This window comes from Vipera ursinii (assembly GCF_947247035.1).
Source record: "Vipera ursinii genome assembly, chromosome: 5".
Taxonomy (NCBI): Eukaryota; Metazoa; Chordata; class Lepidosauria; order Squamata; family Viperidae; genus Vipera; species Vipera ursinii.
In genome coordinates this window covers 1,067,773-1,083,112 of record NC_139518.1, presented here as the reverse complement: position 1 = coordinate 1,083,112, position 15,340 = coordinate 1,067,773, and the positions used below count along the sequence as shown (strand labels likewise).

Sequence of the window (15,340 nt, the reverse complement as noted above, 5' to 3'; positions counted from 1 at the left end):
AAGTTCCATCCTAATAGAGCCGGAAGGGACCTCGGAGGTCTTCTAGTCCAACCCCCCCTGCTCGAGCAGGAGAACCTACACCGTCTCAGACAAGTGGCTGTCCAGTCTCTTCTCTAAAACCTCCAGGGATGGAGCGCCCACGATTTCTGGAGGCAAGGAGTTCCACTGGTTCATTGTCCTGACTGTCAGGAAATTTCTCCTTAATTCCAGGTTGCTTCTCTCTTTGGTCAGTTTCCATCTGTTGCTTCTTGTCCTGCCTTCGGGCGCTTTGGAAAATAAGTTGGTCTCCTCTTCCTTGTGGCAACTCCTCAAATACTGGAAGGCTGCTATCATGTCCCCCCTGGTCCTTATCTTCATTGAACTAGACCAGGGGTAGGCAACCTTGGCTCTTTTATGACTGGTGGACTTCAACTCCCAGAATTCCTGAGCCAGCATGGCTCAGCTTGGAAGCCTTTCCCTTTCCCCTCAGCATGGCTGGCTCAGGAATTCTGGGAGTTGAAGTCCACCAGTCATAAAAGAGCCAAGGTTGCCTACCCCTGGACTAGACATACCCAGATCCTGCAGCTGTTCTTCATCTATTTTAGCCTCCAGGCCTTTAATCATCTTAGTTGCTCTTCTCTGCACTTTTCCCAAAGTCTCAACATCTTTTTTGTAGCGTGGGGGCCAACACTGAATGCAAGATTCCAGGTCTGGCCTTACCAAGGCTTTATAAGATAATAAAGAATACTCTTTATTGGCCAAGTGTGATTGGACACACAAGGAATTTGTCTCTGGGGCAGAAGCTCTCCGTGTACAGGACCTACAAGCAATGAAGTCATAAATCATAAGAGGCGATCGTAGTTCATAAGATACAACAAGCAAAGTGATAGCCCATAAGATAGGAGCAGGTAACAGGAAAGATGAGGAAGTTTATAATAATACTACAGCCGTACTACGTGGGTAAATGTTCTTAGACATAAGACATGGGAATTAGGTGTTCAGCAAAGTGATGGCAGGAGGGGAGAAACGGTCCTTGGGTCTAGTTCAGGGGTCGGCAACCTTGGCTCTTTTATGACTCGCGGACTTCAACTCCCAGAATTCCCGAGCCAGCTATGCTGGCTCGGGAATTCTGGGAGTTGAAGTCCACGAGTCATAAAAGAGCCAAGGTTGCCGACCCCTGGTCTAGTTGTTTTGGCCTGCGGGGCTCCCTAGCGCCATCTGGAGGAGAAGAGCTGAAACAGTTTGTGTCCAGGATGCGAGGGATCTGCAGAGATCTTCTCAGCCCTCCTCCTGACCTGCGGGATAGACGGGTCCTCAGTGGAAGGCAGGCTGGTTGCACCTGTTTTCTCTGCAGCCCTGGCTACCCATTGGAGTCCGCCCCCATCCTGTGTGGTTGCTGTGCCAAACCAGACGGTTGTGGAGGTGCAAACGACGGACTCTGTAGAGTCGGACCAGCTGCTCCATGGGCAGCCGGAGCCTCCTGAGTGGGTGCAGGAAGAACATTCTCCGTGGTGCCTTTTTGGTGGTGGTTCCAAGGTCAGGTGTCCATTCCAAGTTCTGGGACAGGGATAGGCAACCTGGGCTCTTTTATGACTAGTGGACTTCAACTCCCAGAATTCCTGAGCCAGCCATGCTGAGGGAAAAGGGAGAGGTTTCCAAGCTGAACCATGCTGGCTCAGGAATTCTGGGAGTTGAAGTCCACAAATCATAAAAGGGCCATGGTTCCCCACGCTGGCTCAGGAATTCTGGGAGTTGAAGTCCACGAGTCATAAAAGAGCCCAGGTTGCCTACCCCTGGCTTAGTGCAGAGGTCTTCAAACTTGGTCCCTTCATGACTTGTGGACTTCAACTCCCAGAATTGCTGAGCCAGCATGGGGGAACTATGGCCCCCTCATGACTCGTGGACTTCAACTCCCAGAATTCCTGAGCCAGCATGGCTCAGCATGGAAACCTCTCCCTTTCCCCTCAGCCAGGCTGGGTCAGGAATTCTGGGAGTTGAAGTCCACCAGTCATAAAAGAGCCAAGGTTGCCTACCCCTGTCCTGGGAGGTTATAGAACCTCCACTACTTATACAAACTAGACCTCAGCTTTCAACAGTTCTCATTTAGTGACCATTCGAGGTTACAACGGCACTGAGGAAAACGACTGAGGACACTTTTCCACACTTAACAACCGTTGTAGCATGCCCACGGTCACCTGGTCAGGATTCAGACTCTTGGCAACCGACTCGTATTTATGACGGTCGCTGTGTCCCAGGGTCCTGGGATCCTCTTTTGTGCAAGCAAAGTCGGTGGGATTGGGGATTCATTTAATAACCAGTGTCATTGACTTAACAACGACAGTGATTCACATAACGACTGTGGCAAGAAAGGTTGTAAAACGGGGCAAAATCTGCTTAACAAATGCCTCGCTTAACAACAGAATTTTGGGGCTCATTTTGAGTCCTTCAGGAGAAGGGCGGTATATAAATAAAATTATTATTATTATTATTATAACAGCGTGTGGCTCCCAAGTTACACAGGTAGCCCTCAGGGTGACGACCACAATGGAGACCAAAATTTATGTGGCTAAGTGAAACATTCGTTAAGCGAGTTTTGTGCCATTTTGCGACCTTCCTTGTCACAGTTGTTAAGTGAATCTTTGTAGTTCAGTTAGTAACACGGTTGTTAAGTGAATCTGGCTTCCCCCCTTGATTGTCAGAAAGTTGCAAAAGCGGATCACAAGACTCCAGGACACTGTGACCGTCGTAAATGTGAGTCAGCTGCCAAGCGTCTGAATTTTGTTCACATGACGCTGGGGAGGCTGCAAGCTTCGTAAGTGAAAAACGACAGCCATGAGTCTGGGAAACGGATCATAAGGTCACTTTTTCTTCAGAACGTTGTAACTTTGAACGGTCATTAAGTGAACTGTTGTAAGTTGAGGTCTAGCTGTACTTCATTTGTATTTAAAAAGGGAAAAGAAAGAGCACATTAAATATACGCCTTGCCTGGGATGCGATAAGGTTCCTCCTGCCCCTCTTTCAAGACAGAGTTGCTATAGAGCAGACATGTCAAACACAAGGCCCGGGGGCCGGATCTGGCCCGCAAAGTGGTTTCATGTGGCCCACAAAGCCATCCTGGAAAGAGTGAGGAAATGGCCCCCACTGCCTTGGCCCTGGCCCAGAGACCCTCCTCCTGCCAGAGACCCTCAGATCTGTCCCACTCCTGCCCAGGCCCCCCCATAGGCACCCTTGATGCCAACGATGGAGAGCTGGCCACGCCCACCCAGTAGGCCATACGCACTCTAGCCACGCCCACCCAGTAGGCCACGCCCACCCAGGCCACACCCACCCGGCCCCCTGAGGGCAACCGCAATGCTGATGCGGCCCTCAATGAAATTGAGTTTGACACCCCTGCTATAGACCCTCCATCCCTGGGGGCTTTCTAGAAGAGAGCGGGCAGCCCTTTGACGGGCATGGGGTTTAGGTTCTCCTGCTTGAGCAGGGGGGATGGACTAGAAGACCTTTAAGGTCCCTTCCAGATTCTATTCTATTCCATTCCATTCCATTCCATTCCATTCCATTCCATTCCATTCCATTCTATTCTATTCTATTCTATTCTATTCTATTCTATTCTATTCTATTCTATTCTATTCTATTCTATTCTATTCCATTCCATTCCATTGTGAGGCACAGATAGGAAGTGCAGCAAAATTACACACCTTAATTTGATTTTGCTTGGCTGATTTCATATTTCTTTTCTTGTTTGTTCACAGGTCACCACTATAAGCAGTAGGAGAAAGCCACCCTCGGCTTTTTTTCCGTAGATACTGACTTTCCAGCGTAGCCGGCTTTATTGCCTTTCTTCCAAGAGAGTTTCTGACGCCTCTTCGTTCTCCAACGAGGCCACTTCCTTCCCAGCAGGAAAATGTCCATGGACAGTTCCTCCTCCTTCAGCCTGTTGTAGGGCGACGTTCCCCTTCTCTCTTCTCTCTCTCTCTCTCTCTCTCTCGTGTAGCCTTTGGGCAATTCTGCACCCCCCACCTGCACCCCGAGAATCTCTTTCGAGCTTCCAGACCTGGCTTCGTGTCCATAGCACAAGAGTAGGAAGGTGGCCAGACGGACACCAGAGGAAGGTCCAGGGAAGCGTGGAATCAGACAGCCAGGAAGCTGGTGGTCTTCACATCATGAAGCTTCCACAGGTGGCTAGGATTGTGGTTCTGTGGTCAAAATGGGTCAAGTGTTTTCTCTGGAGTGGACCAATCTCAAACTTCTGGAGATGTTTCTCCAAGCATGTCTTTCACCTGCAGTTCTGAGCGCTATTGCTTCTCTTGAGAAAGGAAGACTTCCAGAAATGAAAGAGAGATGTCCATGTCCTGTTCTGGGAAAGAAAAATTGAATTTTTTTTCCGGGAAACACTGTGTCATTTTAGGAGGGACCCAACAGGTTTTTTTTTTTACATTTTAGGTTAGCCCTTTCTTTTCCCCCAAACGTTTCCTGAAGGACAGGAACGACATTAGTTGACTTCTTGAGGGTTTTTTATACACACACACGCACGCACACACACACATTTCCACTGACTCATAAATACACAGGTCAGAAACATCGTTTGGGATAAATAATGATTACTCAGGTCTGTTTTAATTTTATTTTTATTTTTTAGCTTTAGTTTTTAACAGCCAGAGAAGGAGCACAGAAGTTAGGCCCCAACTTCAAATGCTGCAAAGGAGGCCTTGAGGGCCCTCAACCAACTTCTTTCAACCCCGCCCCCCCCAGAAGATGCTTCACCTGGTTCCCGAAATTTTTATTCTTCAATTTGTAATAAATCTTTTACGGGTCTTGCAAAATACAGGGTGTCGTGTAGGGACCAAGCGTGCTGGATTCACACAGCACATTTAAACCACAAGAGAAGACAAGCAAGATTTTTTTAAAAAAAAACCAATCCAGTTTAGCAAATTGGGTCAATGTGGATTTTTTTTTTTTTACTGACCTGGTTAAACGGGATGTGTGAATCTAGGCCGGGGTTTTTCAAACTTGGCCCTTTGATGACTTGTGGACTTCAACTCCCAGAATTCCTCATCCAGGCAGGCCACAAGTCATCAAAGGGCCAAGTTTGAAGACCCCCGATCTAGGCCATGGATGAGTATTGCCAGATCAGTCTTTCTCAGTCTTAACCACTTGAAGATGACTGGACTTCAACTCCCAGAATTCCTCAGCCAGCATTGCTGCCTGGGGAATTCTGGGAGTTGAAGTCCACTCACCTTCAAGTTGTTGAAATGGAGAATACACTGGCCTCAACTGATTGAGAACAAATCTTAAGCTACAGCGTGGACATCAAATCCCAGTACTTTTGAAATTACAGCAAAATGAACCTTTTTTTAAAAAAACAAGTCATTATGTTTCAGAAACCAGGAGGGAGAACACTCATAATTATTTGATCTTTCAGAATTTGAAATGCGTTAAAAAAAGGCTGTTTTTGGAAATGAAGCCTAGCTGAATGTCACCTGCAGATTGAAAGTGCCTTCAATGCTTTTCTCCGTCGGGAGCCCACCAGCTCTATTGGACTGTGACCCACACAATGTTGTGTTGTTTGCGTTGTTGGGGGTGGGCGCCAGGCAAGGGCGACGGCTTTTAATGTAACCGGTCCGTTTTTTATTGTCACTCTCTTTGCTGCTGGGAAAAAAAAATTAAATTAAAATCTCCAGGCCAAATTGTAAGAGCCCCCCACCTTGTTTAGATTTCACCCTGCTCTTGAAATATTATGTTATTTTTTTTTCCACATTACTTTTTAAAAGTCTCATCTTGTGACGCCGTCCGGAAGACGGCCAATGTATTGCCTGGCTCTTGTTTTTTTGGTTTGACGCGTCTGTCGTTTCCTTTCTGAATATGGTTTTATTTCGATAACGATCTCTTTATCGGCCTCCAAGAGTGTTTTGTCCTTTCCAAATGGGCAGGTGGGATGTTTTTATGGCCTGCCCTCCTTCAGCGCCGCTTTATCCTGTCAAAAGTATTTGTGAAGCATCAAAAGTTAAGAGGGGTGGGGGGTTCATGGGTTACACGGCGGAGGGACAGGCAGAAGTTCAGAAGGTGGAGGAGAAGTAAAAACTCCTAAACATGTCTTGGTGGGCTGGGAAAAACCCGTCAAGAGAAGTCTGGCCCACAGCAGTCAGGATTTTAAAATTTTAACACCTAGAGAAGGGAATATGTGTAGCTTCTTTAGTTGTGCTGTTTGCCCTTGGCTCTTTGGCAGTTCCTTGATTAGGGTATCTTATCAACCAGCCCAACAGGGAACAAAAGGAAGGGGGATGGACTAGATGACCTCTAGGTCCCTTCCAACATCATCATTATTAATTTTATTATTATTATTATTATTATTATTATTATTATTATTATTATTATTATTATTATTATATCTTATTCATTAAACGAACAAATAAAAGATATAATAAAATTAATAAAAAATAAAAAATAGTATTACTACTATATTATTTCTTATTCATTAAACATGAACGAATAAAAGATATAATAAAATTAATAAAAAAATTAGTATTACTACTACTATATTTCTTATTCATTAAACATGAACGAATAAAAGATATAATAAAATAAAAAAGTAAAATATTACTATTAGTATTATTAGTACTACTGCTACTACTATATTCTTATTATTACCCCCACACCCCTCCACCAGCAATCCGCACCCAGATCAGCATAGAATTCAGGGGTCTTCAAACTTGGCCCCCTTCATGACTTGTGGACTTCAACTCCCAGAATGCGTGCCTGGCTGAGGAATTCTGGGAATTGAAGTCCACAAGTCATAAATGGGCCACGTTTGAAGACCCCTGGCACAGATTAACTCCATGGTTAACCTCAGACCAACAATCAAGTATACAACACCCCAGTCAAGAAACTGCCAATGAAGCCGACAGTAAACGGATCGGCCAAAGAATCTCAGCCCCACCAAATATTTGTAGAATATTTGGGACCTCCGCCTTCCTTCGTGTCAATAAAGGAGGATATTTGTAGCTCAAGGTTGAAATGAGGGGTCCTTTTGGCTTTCTGCTCCTGGTGGTTTCCTTTCAGACCTTTCATGACCCAACTAGGGAACTTCAGCAGTGCTAGAATGGAATGAGGTGTGTGGAGAAGAGGAGGAGGACTGTGGGGTCCTTGGTACCTCTGAGCTGGGGGGTTTCCTTTCAGACCTTTCATGACCCAACTAGGGAACTTCAGCAGTGCTAGAAGGGTGTGAGGTTTGTGGGGGAAAGGAGGAGAGGAGGAGGACTGTGGGGTCCTTGGTGTTCTCAGAGCTGGGTGGTTTCCTTGCAGACGTTTCATCACCCAACTAGGGAACATCATCAGTGGTAGAAAGGAATGGGATTTGCAGGGAGGAGGAGGAGGAAGGACTGTGGGGTCCTTGGTGCTCTCTGAAGTTGGTGGTTTTCTTGCAGACGTTTCATGACCCAACTAGGGAACCTCATTGGTGAATAAGCAGGGATTAACACCAGACAAATAAACAGAAGACAATCCAGGAAGTACCAAGGGGGGAGGGGAGAAACACCCACCCACCCTAACATTGGCAGGCCAGGCCACTGTGCATAAACAGGGAGCCAGCCACACTCAGCAGCACATTCCGCTCCTCATCCAAGAAGCTTCTTTGGTTGTAACTTAGAACCGAAGAAGCTTCTTGGATGAGAAGTGAAATATTTTCAAGGGAAAAACGAAAAGAAAAAAAAAACAACTCCAGTGGCTTTTTGGGAAAAGCATCTTTCAGCCGGGAAGATGGCTGGAAGAAATGTAGAGAGAACAGAAGTGTGTGTGTGGGGGGGAAACACACACATCTTGGAGAAGCCAAAAATACTGGCAAGAAACACACTCGGATATTTCCGCTTTCCAGGGATTCTGAAAAGTATCTTTTTTTTCTTTTGAGCCAGGTCCAAGCCGGGTTTTCAGGCCAGGCGAGCTGTAGAGATTTTCACTCGGCCTAAAAACCTCTGGCTGCGTTGGCTGAGCCTCCTGGGGCTATCTTTTTTTTTTTTTTTAAGAAAAGTCATTTCTGAAATTCAAAGTGCAATCAGGAAGCAGAAATAACTTCTTTTCAACAGGCCCTTTGACCGAAAGAGAATTTGTCACCAGGAGGAGCCACTTGCCGGAACTGGCCCTAGTGATGGCTTTGAACGTGCCTGGATGGCTGGATTGATTGAAAGAGTGTGAGTCTGTGTGTGTGTGTGTGTGTGTGTGGGTGTGTGTTTGCGTAGGGGCACGCAAGAGGAACCTTCTTGCCGCGCTCCCTCCTTTTTCAAAGCCGCGTGGTTCTTGATGAGGCCATCAGTTCTGCCCTGCCCGCTTCGGCAATTTTCTGGTGGGATCTTCACCTGCTTCCTGCTGGGTCCATCCATGAATTTGTCACCCTAAATGTCCCCTTGGCAGAAAATGGTTTGGTAGAGGGACGTGCCAGGGGATGGATCTCTCTTGGACCCGTCTTGCCAAGCTGGAGAAGGAAAAGTTTCTTTTGACCCGAGTCCTCCAGCTCCTGACGGCTGGACCGTTATTGTCCATGATGCCATGGACCAGGGTTGGAGAAGCTTGGCTCTTTTATGACTTGTGGACTTCAACTCCCAGAATTCCTCAGCCAGCCATTCTGGGAGTTGAAGTCCGCAAGTCATGAAGGGGCCGTAGTTCCCCCGCACTGGCTGAGGAATTCTGGGAGCTGAAGTCCGCAAGTCATGAAGGGGCCATAGTCCCCCCACGCTGGCTGAGGGATTCTGGGAGTTGAAGTCCACAAGTCATGAAGGGGCCGTAGTCCCCCCACGCTGGCTGAGGAATTCTGAGGCCCATCTCTTATGAAGATCACACCATGAAGCTTTGGTGGTGCTGAAGTAACATACTGATCCTGTTCATTGAAGGAACCCAGTTCCTATGTCCATATAATACATTAAATCATAATAAGTAGGCTGAATTCACACAACCAGGTAAGTCGTTCCCCCCCCAAAAAAAGGCACACATAACATTGTTTGAATGCAGCTGCTGCTTCTCAGTTGACTTAAGTTCTCTGAACACACCTCACATGGACCCAGTGTGCTTGACATCTTCATACGTGATCTAGATGAGGCAATAAAAGGGGAACGCATCAAATTTGCAGAAGACACCAAACTGGCAGGAATAGCCAACGCTCCAGAAGTTACAGGCTTAAGATACAGGAGGATCTGGACAGACTTGAACACTGGGCGCTATCTAACGAAATGAAATTGAATGGTGAAAAAAGTAAGGTTCTACATTTAGGCAAGAAAAACCAAGTGTACAGGTTTGGGATAGGTGGTACCTTGCTCAATATTAGCAACTGTGAGAGGGATCTCGGAGTCCTAGTGGACGATCCCTTAAATAGGAGCCAGCCATGTGCAGCAGCTGCCAAAAAAGCCAACACGGTGCTAGGCTGCATGAACAGAGGGATAGAATCAAGATCACGTGAAGTTCTAGTACCGCTTTGCAAGGCCTTGGTGAGGCCACACTTGGAATACTGCATCCAGTTTTGGTCACCACGATGTAAAAAAGACATTGAGACTCTAGAAAGTGCTTGGAGAAGAGCAACAAAGATTATAGAATGTAGAGTAGAGAAGGGAAGGGAAGAGAATGCAGAATAGAATAGAATAAGGAATAGAATAGAATCTGGAAGGGACCTTGGAGGTCTTCTAGTCCAGCCCCCTGCTCAAGCAGGAGAGCCTATACCATCTCAGGCAGGAGGCTAAAACATGTAATGAAATGGTTGCAGGAACTGGGTATGTCCAGTCTAACTAAGAGAAGGATTGGGGAGGGGGCACGATAACTGTCCTCCAGTACTTGAGGGGCTGTCCCAGAGAAGAGGGGGTGGGCTTGTCTGCCAGGAGAAGAAGCAACAGGTGGAAACTCATCAGAGGGAGACCCAACTTAGAACAGTGGGAACAATGAATCAATGGAGCCGCCTGCCTTCCAGTGTTGTGAATGCTCCTCCGCTGGAAGTTTTTAAAAAGAGACTGGGCAGTCATTTGTCTGGAAAGGAACAAGGACTCCTGCCTTGAGCAAGGGGTTGGACTAGAAGACCTCCAAGGTCCCTTCCTGTTCTAGGATTCTATCTGGAGTTGCAAGTATTACAAGCGCCACTTCATTTGAACAAGTCCAGACCCTTTTTTTTAAAAAAAGAAGCATCCTGAGAATGGATAAGAACGTGGCAGCTCCTGTGATCAGAAAAGAGGCAGATGTTGTTGTCGTTGTCAGTTGCGAAGACGTGTGTGACCCATCGTGACCCCATGGACAACGTTCCTCCAGGCCTTCCTGTCCTCTACCTTCTTCTGGAGTCCATTTAAGCTCAGTACCCATTCCATATATACTGTATATATATATATCCAATTAATAATGAACATTTTCACATGCTGGCAAGAGGCTCAGTTCAGTGGACCCCAATAGGCTACCCAAAGTATGTTTAGCCCAACAGGTAAACGTGACACAGCCAACCTGTCAAAAATCTTTCACGTAATTTTGGCTTTTCCTCCCAGTATTTAACCTCAAGAGCCTCCCAGGCAAGGGAGTTTTGTAAACAGAAAATCCTAGGTATCAGTAGCAAAAGATGGGTCTTTTTATCAGCTGGCTAAGAACAAAATGAGCTTCCAAACTGAAAAATACCTCTTCATGAGTTTGATGCAATTCTTAAGGGCGGAAGTGCTACGTTTATAGCTTAGGGCCCTGGACCAAAAGGCCCATCCTATCAAACAGGCTGAGGGATCCTTTAAAGGAGATTTATCTGCCTGAATGTTGATTCTCTGTAATTAAGACACGTATTTTATTAGAAGACTCCTGCGCGTCCCTCGGACTGCAAAGGCCATCAAACCGATCAGTCCTGGAGGAGATCCACCCTGGCTGCTCTTGAGAAGGCCAGATCCTGAAGTTGAAACTCAAATCCTTTGGCCACCTCATGAGAAGGAAGGACTCACTGGAGAAGAGCCTAATGCTGGGAAAGGTGGAGGGCAAGAGAAGAAGGGGACGACAGAGAATGAGGTGGCTGGATGGAGTCACTGAAGCAGGAGGCGTGAGCTTAAATGGACTCCAGAAGATGGTAGAGGACAGGAAGGACTGGAGGAACTTGGTCCATGGGGTCGCGATGGGTCGGACCCGACTTCGCAGCATTTTATTACTGCGTTTTCCTTTGATCCATCTTATCCTGAACTTAAATCCTGTACTTTAGTTTTATTTTCTATTTTTTGATATGGCCAATAAGGAGCTAATGGCTACATCCGAAGTCTCGTGGAATGGATTGCAGATATATTTCCCATCTCCCTAAATAACTGAGAACAGTATCTATTTAATATATAGCAAATGGCGGATACAAAGAAGGATGGGTGTGTAGCACACCCTTTCCCCAGCCTGAATTCCTGTCGGATTACAATTCCAATTGTCCCCAGCCAGCTGAGTCTCTTCTCTTGAGCAGAGGGCTGGACTAGAAGACCTCCAAGGTGCCTTGCAGCCTAGGAGTCTAGGCACAACCAAGGGGAGTTGTGGTTCCTGTTCCCAACAGAGAACAACTTGTGGGATAACAGCAGCAACAACAACAATAAACAGCAACAACAATAATAATAATAGTAATTTGGAAGGGACCTTGGAGGTCATCTAGTCCAACCCCTTGCCCAGGCAGGAAACCCTCTATGGGAAGTCCTCCACTTAGGAGTGCGACATTTGTTAAGTGGATTTTCCTCCATTTTACGACCTCCCTTCCCAGAGTCGTTCAGTGAACCGCTGCACTTGATAAGCTAGTCCCATGCTCCTTAAGTGAATCCGGCTTCCCCCATTGACGTCGCTTGTCAGAAGGTCGCAAAAGGGGATCACGTGACCCCCACCCTCACCACGGGGACATGTCGGCCGTCATAAATGTGAGTCGGTTTCCGAGCGTTTGAATTGTGTTCACGTGCCGTAGGGAAGCTGCAGCGGTCGTATGTGCAAAGAAACGGTCCTAATTCTGGTTTTTTTTTCCAATGCCATTGTAACTTCAAACGGTCAGTAAGTGAGCCGTTGTAAGTCGGGGACTACCTGTGCTTCCTTGTGACTCCATTCTGGGCGAGTTGAGTCGGCTTCCATGCCTGAATCTGCAATAGGAGAAGAGGAGGTGGGTTTCCCCCCCCTCTTTTTAAGCTGCAACAGCAATTCCCCCCCCCGACTTTCTAAAAAAAATACAAATAAAAATTGAGCCAGGGTGCGCTCCCCCCGCCCCCCCTCCCCCTTTGTTTTCTGGAAGGTGGGAGCCTTTGACAGATTCATAAAGACCTTCAGGCAGTCCTCAGCAGTTGCGCCTAACCTCTCTGTTGCTAAGCGAGACATTCGTTAAGCGAGTTGTGCCCCATTTTATGACCTTTCTTGCCACGGTCGCTAAGTGAATCACCACAGTTGTTAAGTATGTGACTCGGTTGTTAAGTGAATCTGGCTTCTCCCTTGACTTTGCTTGTCAGAAGGTCGCCAAAGGGGATCACGGGACCCTGGGATGTTGCGACTGTCATAAGTACGAGTCAGTGGCCCAGCGTCTGAATTTTGATCACGCGACCGTGGGAATGCGGCCACCGTTGCGTGAAAAACGGTCACGACTCAGTTTTCTCAGTGAGGTTGCAACTTTGAACGGTCACTAAATGAAGAGGCGTAAGTCGAGGATTACTTGCAATTGCTCTTCCGGTCAGGTAAGTTAAAGCCAACAAAAGGAACGGGCTGCGTATCTTGCGGTCATACGGGACTGAACAGCCACTACGACAAACAGACAAGGTTCTATTGCCTTGTTGTGATTCAGGGTCAGCCTGTGGGTTCGGCAGTTGGGTCGGATGACTCAGATGAGGGGGAGGAGGGGGGTGTTGAAGAACTTGCTGATGATGGCTTTGAGGCTCTGCAGAGCCCCCAGCCAGGCCCCTCCCACCTGGTGGAGACCCATCTGTGTGAGCCTGACAGCGTGGATGAAGATGACCCACAGCTGGCCCTGTTCAAGGACGCCCGACGCAGGAGGCAGTCAAGTAGGAGTAAACAGAGGAAGGCAATGGGGCTTCTCGGAAGGAGGGAGAGAGAAGCCATGCCCTGAACTCTTTATAAAGGACTTGTGTGGGGAGGGCTGGTTTGCTGAAAGCAACCGCTCAGATAGTGTTTCAAAGCTCCGGTATCTTGGTTCGTGTCTTGTTTGTTTTTGTAATAAATTTGGCAGACGTATTCCAGCCTCTTGCCGTCTGTAAAGGGGTTGCCTTTTCTGCAAGGCCGGTAGCAGGCTGGTACAGAACATGCCTTCACACAACGGGCTTAACCACGTTCCGAGTTTGCCTGGTGCGTTGAACTAACTCAGGCTCGGGGATGGCTTCCCTGCGTGCTGAGCTGGGGGAAAAGTCTACCCTGAAGCTACACCTCATGGAGCTTTGCAGGTTGCGTCAATCACACACCAGGCCTTCAAGCTGGCCTACTTAATGGTGCTTTTTGTAAATAGAGCCAAACTCTAGTTTTGTTCACTGGTCCCCCAATTCTCCCAATCTTCCCAAGAGGGCTTCGTTTTTAAAAATAGACAATCCTCCAGGAAGAAAAATCACACCCGCCGAAGTGTTTATTACAAGGTCCTCTTGGCAATAACACCCACTTTCCACAAGTCATCAGGTGCATTCACACAATGCTTTTTCACTCGGTTCCCGCGCAAATCCTTTTCTCTGGGCTGGCATAATATGTTGATCGCCAACAGGAGAGAGTAAATTTGGATGCTCTCTGAGCTGGGAGGTTTTCTTGCAGACGTTTCGTGACCCAGCTAGGGAATGTCATCAGTGCTAGAAGGGAGGGGGGGTTGCAGAGAGGAGGAGGGAGGAGGAGGAGGAGAACTGTGGGGTCCTTGGTGCTCTCTGAGTTTGGTTTTCTTGCAGATGTTTCATGACCCCACTAGGGAACATTATCAGTGCTAAAAGGGAGGAGGAGGAGGAGGAGGTGGAAGAGGATTGTGGGGTCTTTGGTGCTCTCTGAGCTGGGTGGTTTCCTTGCAGACGTTTCATGACCCAACTAGGGAACATCATCAGTGCTAGAAGGGAGAGGAGAGGAGAGGAGAGGAGAGGAGAGGAGAGGAGAGGAGAGGAGGAGGAGGAGGAGGTGGAAGAGGATTGTGGGGTCTTTGGTGCTCTCTGAGCTGGGTGGTTTCCTTGCAGACGTTTCATGACCCAACTAGGCAACATCATCAGTGCTAGAAGGGAGAGGAGAGGAGAGGAGAGGAGGAGGAGGAGAAGGAGAAGGAGGAAGAACTGTGGGGTCCTTGATGCTCTCTGAGCTGGGTGGTTTCCTTGCAGACGTTTCATGACCCAACTAGGCAACATCATCAGTGCCAATGACTGTGCAAAACAACCAAGCTCAGAGAGCACCCAGGACCCCACAACCCTTTTCTCTCCCCCCTCCCTGCAAACCCCCCTCCCTTCCATCACTGATGATGTTCCCTAGTTGGGTCATAAAATATATCCAAGGAAACAGCCCAGCTCAGAGACCACAAAGGACCCCTAGTGGTCTTCCTCACCCCCCGCTCCTTTCCACCAACCCCTCTCCCTTCTAGCACTGATGACGTTCCCTAGTTGGGTCACGAAAGATTTGCGAGAAAACCGCCAAGCGCAGGGCCGCACCGTTCCGTTCTGAACTGCAAAGATTCTCTTCCAGGGGTATTTACCCCCCCCCAATTAAAATGTTCAGTTTTGCCTCTTCTGATGGCAAAACAGCCCCTCTCTGAGGAAGATGTGCAGTTAAGAAATATGAGATATAAATAAATGAATTAATAAAATTCACACCGCTTTTTCCATCCGCCCATGAGCCAGCTTTTACAGCCTGGGAACCCAAATAATCGCAGGGTGTACTTCCTGGGCATGGCCAGCAGGGGGCAGGGCGGCACCAGGTTTCAGTGCCCAGCCTATTCTCTGCTGTGTTTCAGCTCCAAAGCCAAAGAATTCTGTGCCACTTGGGCAGGATTTTCCGGACTCTGAAGAAATAAAAGCCCAAGTAGAAAATTTAGCTGATCACATAGAGCAGACATGTCAAACACAAGGCCCGGGGGCCAGATCCGGCCCGCAAAGTGGTTTCATGCGGCCCGCGAAGCCATCCTGGAAACAGTGAGGGAACGGCCCCCACTGCCTTGGCCTTGGCCCAGAAACCCTCCTCCTGCCAGAGACCCTCAGATCTGTCCCACTCCTGCCCAGGCCCCCATAGGCACCCTTGATGCAAATGATGTAGAGCTGGCCACGCCCACCCAGTAGGCCATACGCACTCTAGACACGCCCACCCAGTAAGCCACACCCACCCAGGCCATACCCACACGGCCCCTTGAGGGCAACCGCAGTGCTGATGCGGCCTTCAATGAAATTGAGTTTGACACCCCTGATATAGA

General features: G+C 47.9%; 1 protein-coding gene across 5 annotated transcripts in view; it reads left to right on the top strand.

The window, feature by feature from the left end:
* The window catches only part of CCDC50 (coiled-coil domain containing 50), a 37,267-nt gene extending 31,479 nt beyond the window's left edge, over positions 1-5,788 (top strand). For 3 of the 5 annotated variants that reach the window (XM_083363971.1, XM_083363968.1, XM_083363967.1), the window contains one exon: positions 3,732-5,788. In XM_083363971.1, the coding sequence (XP_083220097.1) occupies positions 3,732-3,751 (20 nt within the window). In that variant the 3' untranslated portion in view covers positions 3,752-5,788. The remainder of the gene's footprint in view (positions 1-3,731) is intronic. The other 2 variants (XM_083363970.1, XM_083363969.1) reach the window with 1 other exon arrangement.
* The last annotated feature ends 9,552 nt before the right edge of the window (positions 5,789-15,340 follow it).